Source organism: Asparagus officinalis, chromosome 8 (assembly GCF_001876935.1).
Source record: "Asparagus officinalis chromosome 8, Aspof.V1, whole genome shotgun sequence".
Classification (NCBI taxonomy): Eukaryota; Viridiplantae; Streptophyta; class Magnoliopsida; order Asparagales; family Asparagaceae; genus Asparagus; species Asparagus officinalis.
Genome location: NC_033801.1, coordinates 18,932,221 through 18,949,977, shown reverse-complemented (window position 1 = coordinate 18,949,977; position 17,757 = coordinate 18,932,221). Strand labels below are relative to the sequence as shown.

Below are 17,757 nucleotides of genomic sequence, written 5' to 3'. Positions count from 1 at the left end.
AATGAATATGTGAATTTGGAAGAAACCGGGGAAGCCGATATTGATGATGACTTTGTGATGAGCCCAAGAGACATGAAAATTTTAGAAGATGCTCGGTGAGTTTAGTTTTTTCAATTCTTTTGCAATTTTACTTTTTATACTTTTCGTATAATTCTTATGAAATTAACTCTTTGTTAATTATATGCACTTCAACGCTATAGAGATGTTTCTCAAAAAGAAGAAGATGGTAATAAAAATAAGAGAGAAACCCCATCAATCAAACGGGCTGCCAGAAAGAGGCAAATTCCCCTCGCCGCATCATTCCCCTCGCCGCATCATTCTTTGTATCCAAACGCACTGTTAGTGATATGGGTCATAAATAGGCAAACGACCATGACCAATCCCCTTTTGGTTCAAGTTGAAGTATATATGGAGCATTATTTTTATACTTACATTACCTTTTTAATTAAGATGTTACCAGCCTGTTCGCTGTATTATTATGAACCTAGTGGCTGCTCTTGCAAGTTACTCTTAGCTCTAATAATTATGTCTTCTGTCACCGAATTCAAACAAGGTGCTATCCCAAGGTCATGAAAATACGGCCCTTCACCTTCCAACAACCCACTTGCACCCACCCATGAACTGCATAATTTAATACAAAAAAAACCACCATCAGGATTGTATTATGTCCCACCGAATAAATTGCAACCAAATCATATTCATTTTCTTCTCATTAAAAATTCATTTCTTTCTTTTCGTTTCTTTTTAATTTTAGAATGTGGACAATATGGTTAACTTAGACACAAGTGTAGGTGAAGGATCCGGGATTTAAGATGAAATTGTTAAAGTTTGTTAAGAAGTAAATATTCAGCTTACTTAATTAGTTTAGTTAATTACTTAAACCTCACTCTTTTGAAAAAGCTGTATAAATAAGGCTGCAGCAAACAAAGTTAGCTTCTTGTTCTTATTGTTTGATCTCTCCTGCAATGGCTTTCTTCGTCGTAGTTGTGGCATTTCTCTCTGCTTTTGTGAGGAACTCTGTTGCGGGTGGCGTCTACAAAGTTGGTGATGATAATGGATGGACTATCTTGAACCATGTCAACTACACTAAGTGGGCTTCTTCCAAAACTTTCAAGGTTGGAGATCAAATAGGTGGGTTTTTGTTTTCTTTAATTCCTTTTATCTTGATCTTCTAATTGCATTTGTTTGGATCACTGAATTCTAAAATGTATCAGGTGACGTCTAGGATGCTCAGTTTTCTACTAGCGGACGATTTCATTTCTTCAGCCATCGCCAAGTTGAACTTAGTAACCCTAGTTCCATTGTTGCAAAAAGAGTTCTATTGTCGCAAATAGACATCTTGAAGAAAAATCTATTGTTGCACATTGACACCTGAAAATAGTCGAAAATTTTCACTCTGGGGTCTATCTGCAACAATAGAACTATATACACAGGGGTAGTAAGTTCAATTTGGCGATAGTTCAGCGGAGCCTAACCGTAATTAACCCTGTTATGCTTATAGGTTACATTTACACGTCATAAACAAATCAATTAACATCATATGTGACTCCTATTTTGGGTTATTTTACGCAGTATTTATATACAACAAGCAATTCCACAACGTACTCCAAGTGAGCAAAGAAGACTACCACTCTTGCAACCCGAACTCTCCCATAGCAACCTACAAGTCAGGAAATGACACCATCCCGATCAAGAGAAAGGGCCACTACTTCTTCATCTGCGGCGCCCCCGGCCATTGCGCCGCCGGCCAGAGCGTCGATATCCGCATCCCAAAATCCAGCGTCCATGCTGCTTCTTCTAATCCGGCATCGCCCCCTTCGACTTTACCGTCGTCGGGATCGCCTCCAGTGACAACTTCTGTTCCTGGACCGGCGCCGGATAGCAGCAAACGGAGACTGTTTGGGCAAGGGATTGTGGATGGCGGTTGCTTCCGTTGCTGGTGTTGCTGCGGTGCAGAGTTTTATGTCTGCATAAGTTGGGGTGTCTTGTGGAATAAAATTTTGTTATTTTGGTGAGACTGGATCATTGTAAGCCTTTTTTCGAACTTGGGTATCTGTTTAGAAAATTTTAAGTCTGGCGGCGTATACATAATTAAGAATTGAATCTTTGTGTCCATCGCTTTAAGTAATATGTCCAGAATATTTGACGCCATTTTCAGCCCGTCCGGTACATTTCGAAATTGAGTTTGAAGTAGACGCACATGACATCGGGTAATATTTGCGCTCACAATTTAGCTCAGTTCACATGCAGATATTTGCGTACCGATTCTCTTGTTGGTCTAGACCTTATCTGTAATCAACTTATTCTTAAAGCATATCGATAGGATCTTCACAATTCCGAAAAAAAAAGGATGCACATGAGGGAAAACAAACCCACATTCATATAATAAAATCTTTCCATCCTCTCCCCGTGGACGTAGGCAATTTATCTAACCACATAAATTCTCTGTGTTGATTTGATTTGTGTCGTATTTTTGGTGATTGAACTCGTGTTTGGCTTAGTTCTCTTCTCTCATCGTTCGTGGACTCGTTTGGTTGTCGAGCACGCTTCCGCACGATGCACAACAATTGGTATCAGAGCTCCAAATTTGAGATCTAGGATTTCGGCATTGGATGGTGGAAGATTCATTGTGGAAGCTTGGTTCTTAAAGCTCTAGGCTTTGGTGGAGATAGCGTTGCGGAGTTACTGTTGAGATCTCGCTTTCTTTGTGTGGTTAGGAGATAGTGTTGGAATCCTATTTAGGATTCAACTGAGTAATTTTTCAATTTTTATTAAAGTTTGAATCTTTCTTTACAATTTGAAGTGGTTTGCAATAGGAGAAGAAGTTGGTAAAAGCAGCAAGATGATGACGAGTACAGTTCAGGTTGGATTTCAAAATACTAAGATTGGTGAAGTATGACGGCAAAATTAATTTTGATTTGTGGATGAGCGACGTACAGGACGCTCTCAATGCTTAAAATTTGGAAGAGACTATTATGATCCATGAGAGGCCACCGAAATACGATGAGGCGATATGGGACAAAATGAATAGAAACGCTTGTGGGGTGATCAGATCTTGGTTGGAATAAGAGCCGAAATACGATGTGATTGGGGTAACGTCTGTGATGCATATGTGAAAGATTCTTAACAACAAGTACCTTACAAAGAGTGTTAAGAATCGGTTGCACTTGCTGCAGAGATTATTCAGATTTCAGATGTCTAGGGGCACCTCACTTGCGGCTCATGTGAATAACTATACAAAGTTTCTGTCGGATTTGGCGAACATGGATGAGAAGATAACGGACAAGTACAAGGTAATTATCTTATTAGGATCCTTATCCGATGAGGAGTATGATACCTTCGTGTTCACTTTGTTGAACAGGAGATCTTCCATCACCTACAGTGAAGTGACTAACGCACTGACGAACTACGATTTGAGGAGGAAGAACAAACAGACTTCTCGTGCTAGCACTTCAGGAGAGACCTTGTCGATGAGAGATAGAAGTTCATATCCAAGAGGTGATAATAGGAACAGGTCAAAGTCAAGGGGCCACCACCAGTTAGCGAAGAACTAGTGTGCGTTCTGCAAGGAACAAGAACATTGAAAGAGAGATTGCCTGAAACTCAAGGAGAAGGAGAATAGCAAGAAGAAGGACCCAAAGACCAATGAGGTGAACATCACGAGAGGTGATGATTTCGATGATTCGTGCTTTTCTTTATTAATTACTTCAGAGGTGAACCATGTTGATGCATCTGATTGGATGCTTGATTATGGTGTTACTTATCATGTGACTCCCCGGCAAGATTGGTTTGCATTATTCGAGAAACTCGATAGGAGCGTGGTAGTCATGAGAAATGATCAATCATGTAGCATTTTGGGATAGGTACTATCAGGATTCGGATGCACAATGGAGTAGTTTGTGAATTGAATGAAGTGATATTTGTTCCTCAGTTGAAGAAGAATCTTATTTCAGTTGGAGCTTTGGAGGCGAAGGGATTCAAGGTGATCTTTGAGAATGTTATAGCAAAGGTTACTAAGGGATCTTTAGTGGTGATGAAGGAAGTCCGTAATAGGAATTTGTATTATCTGAAGGGGAGCACCGAGATTGGCCATGTAGCTTCAGCTATTTTAGAGGCGGACGCGAGCAGGCTTTGGCACTATAGGTTGGGGCACACATGTAAAAAGTTACTGCAAACTTTGTACAAGCAGGAACTATTGAAGAGAGCAAAGAGTGGAAAAGTTGAGTACTGTGAGCATTATGTTCTTGGCAAAAAGACGAAGGTAAAGTTCGGGACAACCATCCATAGGACGAGGGTCATCTTGAACTACGTGGACACGAATGTTTTGGGTCCCACCAAGACGGCATCACTTGGTAGTTGATATTGGTTCGTTACATTTGTAGATGACTATTCTAGACGTTGTTGGGTGTACACCATGACGAAGAGGAGTGAAGTCTTAGAGATATTTGTGGAGTGAAAAAAGAGATTAGAACTATAGACTGGAAGAAAGATTAAGACATTATGATCCGACAACGACGGTGAGTATACTTCTGACCTCTTTCAACAGCTATATCGAGACGAGGGTATAGAGAGGCACTTCACAGTTAATCATACACCGTAGCAGAATGGGGTGGCAGAAAGGTTGAATTGGTCTTTGTTGGAGAAGGTTCGATGTTTATTATCGCAGAGTGATTTGGAGAAGATCTTTTGGGCTGAGGTACTTTCTTATGCGAACCACCTCATTAATAAGCTGCTTTTATCTGCAATTGAGGTGAAGACCCCTATGGAGATATAGTCGGGAGAGCTAACACACGACTTGTTTGCGTCAAAAGTCGGTTCTGTTGAGGAATTCATTATATCTTCAAGCGATTACAATAAATTCAAAGAAATAGTCTTTTTATAAGACCTCTTTTACACAACAAAATTAAAAATTACAACTCTTGAGAAACAAACGCAGGATCGTTGTTTGGATCGCTGCTTGCGTGGGATCTTTACCTGTGCCGGGAGCGCTTTGACTCGTGGACTACCAAATCACAGATTCTGATTGAACCGTGAGGGGTTTGGGGATCTTTCCTTCGTTTATCGAAGTAAAGATTTGAAAGCGAATATCTTATCGATGTAAGATGTTCACTCTTCCAAAGATCAAGTCTGAGCTTAGATCTCTAGGAATCGCCAAAAGCTTCTTGAGGATGTTTGTGAAGAAGGAAGACTATCTTTCTTGCTCTAATTCACCAAAACTCAAGGCTCTCTGCTCTAATCTGCTCTGGAAATGCTCCGCCCTTGTCAATGATGGCCATAGGGGGTATTTATAGCCTCCTTGGATGATAACTAAAGAAATAGTCGATCAACAAATGCCTCTTTAGGCGTGGCAGTTGATGCTGTCGCGGCTAAAGGCGCGACAGTCGACACTGTCGCGGCCAAAGAGCGCGGCAGTCGACACTGCCGGGGCTAAAGGGGCAGTTACACCCACGTTCACTCGTGCTTGAAACCGTTCTCCCACGACCTTTAACCACCTTTTTCGTGGTTTAACTGCTCGTCCACGTCAGCACACGTTTTATCTCTGATATGCCGCCACGTGGACTTCAAATAATCATCGAATAACTGCCATATAACTGTCACAACATCTTCTTGTAATAGCCGCGGCACCATGGTCTGTCGCGCCTTAGCCGCGGCACTATGTCCTGCCACGCTGCCATGTAGTTGCTTGATGATGTGTATAACGTTCTTCTGTGTTATCTTGAGTGGTGTTTGGACGTCTGTAAGTATTTTTTGACGCCTACAGATACCCCCTCCAAAGTATCTCAGACTCATCATTTCTCAGAGAGGGGTCTGGGACACTTTGGATATGAGAAGCTTTCCCTGCAATCTCTCCAGTGCTTCGTTGAGGAAATTGCGTAGAACGGTTTGTGAATTGCTTCAATCCTTGACTTCTTCATCTTTTAGCCTATTCAGTACTTTGTAGAATAGCTAAAATTCTTTCGGTGCTGCGTTTATCGCGTGGCCGTTGTCGAAGTCTCGAATTAAAACTGCTGTCGAAGAATTTGAGAAATAGTTTATACTCATATACTATATTGGAGTGTTCGGGAAATAGTTTAACCTCATATACCCGTTGGGAGGTTCAAGGAGATGCAGTTTATACTCATATACTCATCGGAGTGTTCGGGTATGCGTTCCAAATACAGCAGGAGATGTATGTGTTCAAACGCCGAAGAATTATTGCACAGTGCTTCTGTACGTCAGAGTGAACCATGGCAACGTCAGTTGCCGCGACGACATATACTGCCGCGCTCAAGCGCGACAGCGTAGAGTGCCGCGCTATAGCGCGACAGCATAGAGTGTCGCGCACCGTTCGGCCAGTTGGGCTATAAGTTTAATGCTGGGCTTTTTCGGGTCATTCCTGGTCTCTTGTTTGTTGGTAGAGATAAACCCAAAATTGGAAAGGAAGAATTTTATATTCTATCTCCTGGTGCAAAAGAAACTCAAAGTGGGATCTCCACTTAGAGAATCTAGATTGGTTTGAATAATCCTAACTGTCATAAGGTTTGACTATTCAACTCAAAAGGGGACCTTTTGTTCGCAAAATGAATCAAAAGGAGGTTTTGGCTGTGGTCCTTATAACTGTAGTAAGGTTTGACCAAGTGGGAGTTTTGAGACGATCCTAACCATTTAAAGATTTGATCGTTCAATTTGTGGACCTCTCGTTCATGGAAGGAATCGAGAGGAGATTTTGTCTTTGGTCCTAACTGTTTAAAGGTTTGACCAAATGGGAATTTGAGACGATCCTAACTGGTTTAAGTTGTAAGGGAAGACTGATCCAACAAAGTGATCGAATCTCATCTCAGCAAAAGAGTATTCAGAAATCACCGTGGGGATGTAGTGTTTATCACCTTGTTTGTAATGATCGGGTTATCCCTAAGAAAATTACATATATCATTCTTTCGAGAACTTCCCGTTACATGAACCATCCACCCCCAGCTTCCTTTGTGAAACTGGGTCTATCATTATATTCAGCTGCATGATCAGGTTATCCTTAAGAGTACTATGCATGGCGCTCTCCAGGAATTTCCCGTGAAAGAAAGGAAATAGTTTAGACTCATATACCTGTTGGAGTATCGATGAGCAGTTTATACTCGTATACTCTTCGGAGTGAGGGAAAACAGTTTATACTCGTGTACCCAATGGAGTTTGGGGAAACAGTTTATACTCGTGTATCCAATGGAGTAAAGGAAAACAGTTTATACTCGTGTATCCAATGGAGTTAGATGGAGAAGCAGTTTATACTCGTATACTTATCGGAGTCAGGGAAAACAGTTTATACTCGTGTACCCAATAGAGTAAAGGAAAACAGTTTATACTCGTGTATCCAATGGAGTTGGAGTCGTCTTTATTCGGCTTGTTTCGTCATTATGACGCCGGAGTCAATTAGGGCTTGGATCTTATTTTTGAGTCCAAAGCAAATATTGGTGGGATGAAGAATCCTTCTGTGGTATGCACAGTAGTTTGGATCTGTAATCATTTTAGCACCCTCCTGATCTTTAATAGGCGGTAGCTCGATTTTATCATTGGCGAGGAGGTATTCCAATATGGCTGGAGCTTCATCATCTTCGGAGCTTCATCGTCTTCGAAAGAATACTCCTTTTGGAACCTCGGATCGAGAGTTGCGCTCACAGGAATTGTGGATGTCGTCGGTTGACCTCTCTCAACTTTCTTTCTTTTAAGAAAGTGTTCAGCTTGTTCACCACGTGGTTTTAACTCTTTCCAAGTGGTGGATGGTACGACCCCTAGGGCTTCCAAGACATCGATGGAGAGATTATTATGGCATGTTTGCAGGATGAACTCTTCTGTAACAGGATCTCTGCAATTTATTGCTTTGCCACGGAAGCGCTTGACAAAATCGTCGACTGACTCTTCGTCTTTTTGCTTTTCATCCAGAAGGGTTCCGATTGACACTTCGGTGTCATCATCGAAGAAGTTGCTGAGGAACAAACTTTCTATGTCATCCCAGCAATTGATGCTCCCTGGCTTGAGCCGTTGGTATCAATCGAAGGCGGGCCCACGAAGGGTGCCAACGAATGACCGTACCATTAAAACCTCGTTTCCAGAGATCATGCCCAAATGAGACTTGAAATAAATCAAGTGCTGAATCGGCGAACTCTTCCCCTCAAACGGTGTGAAGTTAATCAGATTGAACTTCGCCGGGTACGGTATTGAATCCCATTCCCTTGGATAGGGACACGGAATACCCGTCCTCTTCACTTCTTGGGCCGTCATCAAAGCATTGATTTTGTTTTCAAGCTCTTTCATTTTCCCGTCATCGTCTATGTCTTCATTCGAAGAACATTGTGGAGAACGAGTTAGACCACCCCCTGTGAGAGGTGCTATTGAACCACCCCCAATATCATTATTGGGAGAATGTGTTAACCCCCCCCCAGCGTTATTGCTATTGGGAGGTGTATCAGCCATAATGACTTCATCCACTTCTGGATCACTGTCATCTACAATATTCTGAGTGTGGCGGCTGGATTCAGCTCGCTGACTGGACTCAGGAGGTTGAGGCCGTTGAGTTAGCAATTCTCTCATTTGTTGGATAGCTAACTCCATCTCTGTCTTCATCTCAGCTCTAATTTCTTCACGTTGCTTCGATAGAGCTTCTTGAAGCATTTGAGCAAATTGATCAGAAGTAATTGTGAACACTTCTTTGGTTTGCCCCGTGCTAGACATTGTATCATCAGAAGCGATTGCAGAACAAGTGTCCGAGAATTCATCCTCTGAGGACATTCCTTCTTGCATTCTTTTGTAATCTCTGCGTCTGATGGCTCCTAATTGAAGTCGAGACATCCTTTGAGCAATTCTTGGATTGACTCTTCCTCTAGGAGAAAAGTCGGGATTTGAGTCACTTGAATGCCGCTTAGACTTTCTTTTATCAGCCACGTTGATGGTGACTTCAGGGAATTCATCATCTTGGGCAACTGATTTTCTTTTGCGGAAATGTCTCGGCTTAGGCTTCGACAATACAGAGACTCTTCGTGGGATGGCTTCTCGTTTGAAACAGTCACATTCTGATAATGCTGCTTTAACGAGTCGCGCACAGGAACACCGAGAGTTTATTTCTCGAATAACTCTCTTTCGAAAATTATTCACAACCCCAACTTGATAATACGATTCATCGGTATGATTGCCAAAAAATCGTATTGTCTGTTGGCATGACCTCCCAGGTATGATGATATCATTTGGTGAATGCATCTTCTTCTGGGGGTGTAAAACCTTGTTGGCATTCTCAGGACAATTTATTTTTGTCTTTGAGCGATCCAAGGTTATGTCGGGAGTCGCACGTTTAAAACCACCCCCTTGCGGGTATGGAGTCTTAACGGGCTCCGAATGCTGATTTTGCATAAGTCCAGACTTTGGAATCCAAACTTGGCGGAGTTTCGGTAGTTCTTTGGCCACCGTTTCCTTCCTCTTTTCTCGTTTTTGTTGTAGGAGAGCTCGAAAATGAGCAGCGTTTGCACGACGTTTTTGTATACGTTCTTTGAGGGTCGAACGAGTCCTTTTGACAATAGTCCATTCCTCCGTCGTGAGTTTAGCAGAGACATGAATGATTGGTCGTTGAGACAACTGAACCACTCGATGCCTTCTCGACTCTAAGTCCGCATGATAACGAACTCCGTCGGTTTGTTCTCTGACGAGCTCTCTTCGTCAGTGCCGGTGGGCTTTGATTCGATGACTCTTTAACTAGATAAGAGCCATTGTGAGCAGAGGTGTTGCTAGTAAAATCCTCAGCAACAATCAAGCGAGAGTCTTCATTTTGTGCCTTCTTTGGCATATAACTCTTCCTCAATTGTGAGATCCTCTTGTACTTACGGGACAAAGAAGATCTTGAAGAGGATGATGAGAGATATTCCTCAAACTTGGTTTGGTCGAATTCGTATTCGACCATGGATTCAACTGGAATCTTGATCGGCTGCGACACGACGGTCTCGGCAGCGAGACCGTTGGCTCCCACTGTGGTCGCCAGCTTGTTTGCGTCAAAAGTTGGTTTTGTCATGGAATTCATTATATCTTATAAGACCTCTTTTACACAACAAAATTAAAAATTACAACTCTTGAGAAACAAACGCAGGATCGTTGTTTGGATCGCTGCTTGCGTGGGATCTTTGCCTGTGCCGGGAGCGCTTTGACTCGTGGACTACCAAATCACAGATTCTGATTGAACCGTGAGGGGTTTGGGGAGCTTTCCTTCGTTTATCGAAGTAAAGATTTGAAAGCGAATATCTTATCGATGTAAGATGTTCACTCTTCCAAAGATCAAGTCTGAGCTTAGATCTCTAGGAATCGCCAAAAGCTTCTTGAGGATGTTTGTGAAGAAGGAAGACTCTCTTTCTTGCTCTAATTCACCAAAACTCAAGGCTCTCTGCTCTAATCTGCTCTGGAAATGCTCCGCCCTTGTCAATGATGGCCATAGGGGGTATTTATAGCCTCCTTGGACGATAACTGAAGAAATAGTCGATCAACAAATGCCTCTTTAGGCGCGGCAGTTGATGCTGTCGCGGCTAAAGGCGCGACAGTCGACACTGTCGCGGCCAAAAGAGCGCGGCAGTCGACACTGCCGCGGCTAAAGGGGCAGTTACACCCACGTTCACTCGTGCTTGAAACCGTTCTCCCACGACCTTTAACCACCTTTTTCGTGGTTGAGTATACTTCTGACCCCTTTCAGCAGCTATGTCGAGACGAGGGTATAGAGAGGCACTTTACAGTTAGTCACACACCGCAACAGAATGGGGTGGCAGAAAGGTTAAATTTGTCTTTGCAGGAGAATGTCCAATGTTTATTGTTGCGAAGTAGTTTGGAGAAGATCTTTGGGCTCACTTTCTTATGCGAGCTACCTTATTAATAGACTGCATTCATCTGCAATTGAGGGAAAGACCCCTATGGAGATGTGATCGCGAGAGCCAGTACACGACTATGATCAGTTCAAGGTATTTGGGCGTCCTGTATTTTATTATGTTAGAACAAATAAATTGGAACATCGAGCTAGAAAGGTCATATTTGTGGGATTCAAGTGTGGTGTCAAGGGATACAAGCTTTGAAATCCAGTTAATAAGAAGATTGTGCTGAGTTGAGACATCATATTCGATGATATTTCTATCTTGAAGCTTCCCAGATTTTATCAGGTGGAGAGCGACCAGACATTAGAGGCATCATAGGTGGTGGAGATTGATGCAATTTCACATTGTCCATATGGGACCGTATCTATTAGAGTACCAACTGAGGTGACGCCAGGTGAGCACGGTGATGATTTGGAGGATACAGGTATAGTTGAGCAGGATCAGGGGCCGACGGCTCAAGTTCAGGATTCTATTGTGGTTCATAGATAGAGGAAAGACATACGGATGCCAGCTAGGTATACAGATACAGTTATTACGTATGCACTTCCGGTGGAGAGTGTCGATGATATGGTTCCTACTACATTCAGAGAGGCCGAACAGAGTTCAGAGGCTGATTTGTGGCAGGTGGCTATGTAAGAGGAGATGGAGTCTCTTCATAGGAACGACACATGGGAGCTTGTCAAGCTTCCAAAAAGACGGAAGGCAATTGGTTGCAAGTTGGTGTATACGAAGAAGGAGGCCATTGAAGACACTCCAGTGAGGTTCAAGGCTAGGTTGGTTGCGAAGGGATATGCACAAGAGGAATGTATTAATTACAATGGGGTCTTCTCTCCGGTGGTGAAGCATCATTCGATTCAAATTTTACTAGCTTTGGTGGCACGGTATGGTTTAGAATTAGATCAATTAGATGTGAAAACAATATTTCTTCATGGTGATCTTGATGAAAAATCTATATGACTCAACCATTGGGGTTCTGAGCTACAGGGAAGGAGAAAAATTGGTTTGTAGGTTGAAGAAATCGCTGTACGGGTTGAAGTAATCTCCGCGATAGTGGTATAGGTGATTCGATGGGTTCATGATCGATCATTCGTACATTAGGAGCTAGTTTGATCCTTGAGTGTACTATCACAAGTTGAATGGAGGTACTTATATTTATTTATTATTTTATGTCGATGACATGTTAGTTGCTTCTAGTTCCAGATCCACGAAAGATAGATTGAAGATTCAGCTTTCGAGTGAGTTCGACATGAAGGATTTGGGTGAATCTAAGCGTATTTTGGGGATGGAAATCAACAGAGACAGAGATAATGGCAGAATTTATTTGGCGCAGGTAGCTTATTTGAAGAAGGTTTTACAGCGGTTTAATGTGAGCATGGGAACGAAGCCAGTTAGTGTACCATTGGGAACCCATTTGAAGCTTTTAGCTAACCTTTCATCGAAGATAGTTGAAGATCAAGAGTTGATGTTAAAGACTCCATATGCGAGCACAGTTAGAAGTTTGATGTACGTCATAGTTTGTACGAGGCCGGATTGTCACAGGCAGTGAGCATGGCTTCTAGATACATGCACGACCCAGGTCCGGGTCATTGGGATGCCGTGAGATGGATTTTGAGGTACATTCGAGGTAATCTTAACATTGGTTTGGTTTTTGAGCGGAACACTAGCGGTGGGCAGCTATGTATTGGATACGTAGATTCGGACTACGCTGGATATTTGGATAAATGCCAGTCAACGACGGGGTATGTGTTCACTTTGACCCGTGTGTCTATGTGTTGGAGATGCATCTTGCAGTCTAAAGTAGTTTTGTCGACGACGGAGGCAGAGTATATGGCGATTACGGAGGCTGTTAAGGAGGCGATTTGGCTTTGAGGACTTTTGGAGAATCTTGGTGTTTCGTAGTGATCCGTCACCTTTTATTATGATAGCATGAGTACTTTTTATTGGCGAAGAATCAGGTCTTTCATGCGAGAACGAAGCATATCGACGTTCGTTATTACTTCATTCTAGATGTTCTTAAAGATGGGGATGTGGAGCTCGTGAAGGTCCACACAAAAGATAATCTAGCGGATATGCTCACAAAAATGGTCCCAAGCAACAAGTTTGACCATTGTAAAAACTTGTTACAAATTCGTAACTGTTGAAGCCGTTCGCGGTCATTTGGATGAACTACGGGCAGCTTGATCCCTTGGGAGGGGATACGTAGGCAACCACATTGGTGTAGCCAGATTTAGAGAGACGACACATTGGTGCTCTTGTTGGTGTCGGCTCAGTTTTGGAAACACTTCGTCAATGTGGAGAATTATTAGATTGTAGGTTCCTAATCTGTTTTGGTAACAGGTTATTGGGATTCCTAATCTGTTTTGATAACATGTTATTAGGATTCCTAATCTTTTTTGATTTTGGTTTTAGGATTTCTATATATATAGAACGTTTTAAAAGAGAAAATTGGTAGAGAGAATTAGAGAGAAAAAAGAGTCTTTTGAGCATATTAAAAGGGAGATATTGTGAGGGAGTTAAGATCTTTGGTTAGGGTTATATTTAAGTGATTGTGTGGGTTATAACCCGTTGTATTTCTCCTCCATATAGTGAAATCTTTCTATCCTCTCATCGTGGACGTAGGCAATTTGTCAAACCACGTAAATTCTCTGTGTTTGTTTGATTTGTGTCGTATTTTTGGTGATTGTACTCGTGTTTGGTTTAGTTCTCTTCTCTCATCGCTCGCGGACTCGTTTGGTTGTCGAGCACGCTTCCGCACGGCGCGCAACAGAAGAAAGTGCAAGCAGATGGTCCGGAAGCAGTGGAGACGCTCAAAGTGTTGGAAGGGGTAGATGTCAGCTGTTTATAGTAGAGAAGGGAAAGGAGGATGACTCAGCATTGACAGCGGGGACGAGCGAGCGAGCGAGCAGAGTGTCCGGAGTTGGGACCGATCGGAGATGTGCTCGCTTCCTCGTATTTTCCAGGGATGTCGTTGGTGTCGGTGCATCTGATCAGGCTATGCTTTGTTGAGCACCGCAGCAGATGCCTCGCTTCTCATGCGTGCATCCGATGCTTCTCGGGTCTCTTCTGCTCGTCGCCGTGTTGTGGCCCCCTTTGATCGGGCATTGCTGATTATCAGTGAGACTACGACCACCGGTACCGGTGCTGAGTTTTCCTCCCTTGAGAAATGCTGAGATGACACGAAATGCAAATACATTTTACAAGTGATCCATGTACAGCACAGATTGCGAAATGTTTTTACGAAAATAAAGAGATAGTTGCCCAACTATATATCGGAGAACTCACGGTGCTCGGAGACTTCTGCTGCTGCTGCTGCGGTTGCATTCTGTACTGATCGGAGATTGATTTTCCTTTTTTTTCTTCGATCTTCTTCTTTTTTTGGTGGGGGGAAGATTGGGGACTCAAATTGATTGGATTCTTTTCTCTCTTTGTATATAATAAACATATGTCGGTAGAGTTTGTTTAGAGGCGATTAAGGGGTTACAGAGGAGGAGGAGTCGGTCTCCATTATCCACGTTCTTCGCTCTTAATAAATATCATAGAGTTCGGCATCGCTCAAAGCAGCACCAAGAGCCTCGAGACATCAATACTTCCATATTAGTCCTTCAAGTCTTTGGAATTGCTTATCTGCCTCTCGAATATTCCTAGTGAGTCTTGCAATTTGATTCCCCATTACCAAAATACCCCTCACAGAATACATACATGTCGAATGTACAACAAGAAGCGAAAAATAGATATTTTTAAAGGGAAAGTTTCACAAAACCCACCAATAAGTTTGGGAATTTTTCACTTAAAACAGTTTGAGATTTTCACTTATTGTAAATAGTTTTTACCAGAAAATCTCCGAACATTATCAGTTCTAACAGGTCGTGTTCTGTTAAAAGACAAAATACATAATGAAAAACCTTCATGTCCTCCTGTTCATTTTTCACCTTAAAATCTTTTTCCCCTTTTGTTTCTTCTTCACTCTACTAAAATTCGCTCTCACGTCGGAGCTCCAATCTCAAAATATTCTTTCTCATGACTCCCCCCCTCCAAAACTCTAAATTAATGCTACTTGGTGTATGTAACATTAGCGGTGTCCAATTGGGTTTCGGCTTGCACCCGGCTGGGCCCGAACATGGCCCAAGCTCAGGAAAAGCCCGGAAAATCCATGCCGAATGAGCTCTAGGCCCGGCCCGGGTTATGTTGGTGAGGCCCGGTCCAGGCCCGCCCAACCCGGTTTTTAAATTTATATATTTTTTATATATATTGTATATATTTTTTATATATAATTGTATAATGATATGGTCATTAATGTGTATATATATTTCTAGTGTATGTGATTTTATTGAGGAAAATGACCATAGCTTCATAGTCCTAAGTGTATATAGTTGTATATATTTAAGTACTCAAGTACATATATATACATACATACTTGTAAGTATACAAGTATATTATATTATATACTTATATATATACTCTTACCATGATATAGATAATAAGATATAAGTATATATATAAGTATATATAATATAGTTATAAGTATACTTATATGTGTATATTATAGACTTATAGTCATATAAGTATATATAAGTACATAAGTATAATTATATGTAAGTATATTGCATCTAGTATATATATGTAAAAGTATATTATATAAGTAAAGTACATTACTTAAATAAGCATAATATAAGTATGTAACAAATATATATAATATGTATTTATAAGTAAGTAATATATACTATGTGATTCTCTCTCACACACATGTTATAACTTATAAGCATATACAATATATTTACATATAATATTTGTATATATAATATGTAGATATATACTAATATATAAGTATATACTAATACATACTTATATAAATATAATAAGATTAATCTTATTTTTTTAGCAATTTTTTGCAAAAAAATCAAAGAAACAAAAACTAAAAAAATACGGGCCGGCCCGGAGCCGGGTTCCGGTTTGGCCCAGACCCAGGCTCGTTCGGGCACTCTGAGTTCGGATCCGGGCTAGGCATTTTGCCTAGCCCGAACCCAAAAATCTAGACCGGGTCGGGCCGGGCCGTTTGGACAGGCCTAAGTAACATTTTTATGAGGATTAAGGTTAAAAAATAAAACATTTTGGATTTTCTCGATTTCCTAAACTTATCAGGGATTAATTGAGTATTTCAGTCTGTTTTGCAGTTAAAGTAAAATAAATAAACGCTTACATTTATTGGGAGCTTTGTGAAATTTGCCATTTTCAAATCAAGGTGCTAAACAATGGCCAATATGATTCTCACCCAGGGCTCCGTGATAACTGCCAAAAGCAGAAGGACGAAGGAGCACTTGATACGCTCTTCTTAACACAAGCGGAGTAAGAAAGTAGAGGTCAATGTATCATTCCCTATGTGGAGTAATTTCCTACATACAATGATATGGTCAAGTTTAAGCTGAAGTGTCGCTATGAAGGTTTCACTCATTCTCCTTTTTTACCACTGGTTAATTTGTATATCACTGTCATTTGAGAGATTCTTCTTATCTGTCATTCCCAATAAAACACAGTATACCGAAGACTTTTTGGTAATAAAATTCCATTGAATCTACAATAAATTTAAGAAAACAGTTATATTACCAAATTGGTATTTTCTGTAACGTCACTTAGCTAATTTGGTACTAAAAGTCTATCGTATTAAAAGTCCATTCGTTCTACAATAAGATATTTTTAATAGAGAATTATGACAATCAGTTACGTGTATTAATAGCTAGCATTGGTTCATTTCATGGATCCCACATAAAAAATTATATAATCTACGTAATTAATATTATTCACGGGGTCACTGCATGAGAAAAAATTGATATTGGTGAATTATAGAGTTTTTCTGTAACTAAGGAGCAGAAAGTAAACATAAAGTGGAAAAAAGAAAGTATTTTCTCTGAAGGTACCTTCTTATTACTTTTATTTTTGTAAAATCTTGTTTGGATGTTTAAAGGTAAAGATGAGAAAGTTAGATGTGACAATTGCTTTCTTCTTGTTCTGTTTAATTATTTATCACCGAAAGTAATAGCCGAAATGAGATAAGTAAAACTAAAATTATACGTAAAAAATTCTTAAAATATATTCTCTCTCTCTCTCTCTTCACTTTCAGTTCACTCTCTCTAATCTCTGGAGAAAGTAAAATAGGCTAAAATATTGATGCGGAACTCTTCACTTTCCATTTACTTCCCCGTTGCCGAAGGATTTGGATCCTCTCCACTACAAAAAAGTAGTGGAGAGACCACTACTTTTAATCTCAAACATTGATTCCTCTCCACTACAAAAAAGTAGTGGAGAGACCACTACTTTTAATCTCAAACATTGATTATTTAGTAGGCGGTTATGATACAATCTAAATCTAACACTTACCATACCCCCGTGTATTGCACTCATTCCTAATTTGCACTAAAAGAAAAAATCATAATCATCAACTAGATAATCCTATTTTTTTTTTAGTGGAGAGGATCCGAATCCGTTGCCGAACGCGCCCATAACGCATAGTATCTCTAATTGTCATAGTCAAAGCCTATACAACCCTAACAGCACCAGAAATAGAGAACTAGGCACTTCTTATAAATCTTGTAATTGGAATAATACCAACTAAACAAAAATATGGCTAGAGCTAACAAGCTTAAGTAACGTACAAGCATAATTTTCGCTCAGCCATACGCATGACGCAATGAATTTCTTTTATACAAGCAGGGATACACTTGATATTACATAAAAATGTTAATTGATACAACATTTGAGATACTTGATAACTCCATTACACCAGCAGCTCCAACATCGCACTCGTACACAATTGATACACTGGCCAGCTGGGTACCAAACTCAGATGGTCCAACTCCCGTGTCATCGGAACTCTATAACCTCCCTACTCCGCCGGTCG

General features: G+C 40.9%; 2 protein-coding genes across 2 annotated transcripts in view; one reads left to right on the top strand and one right to left on the bottom strand.

The window, feature by feature from the left end:
- On the top strand, positions 712–2,115 carry LOC109820192 (mavicyanin-like). Its single transcript, XM_020386295.1, has 2 exons — positions 712–1,131; positions 1,573–2,115. Exons 1-2 carry the CDS (start codon positions 966–968, stop codon positions 2,013–2,015), a joined length of 609 nt encoding a protein of 202 aa, XP_020241884.1. The 5' UTR covers positions 712–965; the 3' UTR covers positions 2,016–2,115.
- The window catches only part of LOC109820957 (cation/H(+) antiporter 28-like), a 6,152-nt gene continuing 2,252 nt past the window's right edge, over positions 13,858–17,757 (bottom strand). Inside the window, exon 3 of the mRNA XM_020387153.1 lies at positions 13,858–14,031. Coding sequence (XP_020242742.1) covers positions 13,858–14,031 — 174 coding nt within the window. The remainder of the gene's footprint in view (positions 14,032–17,757) is intronic.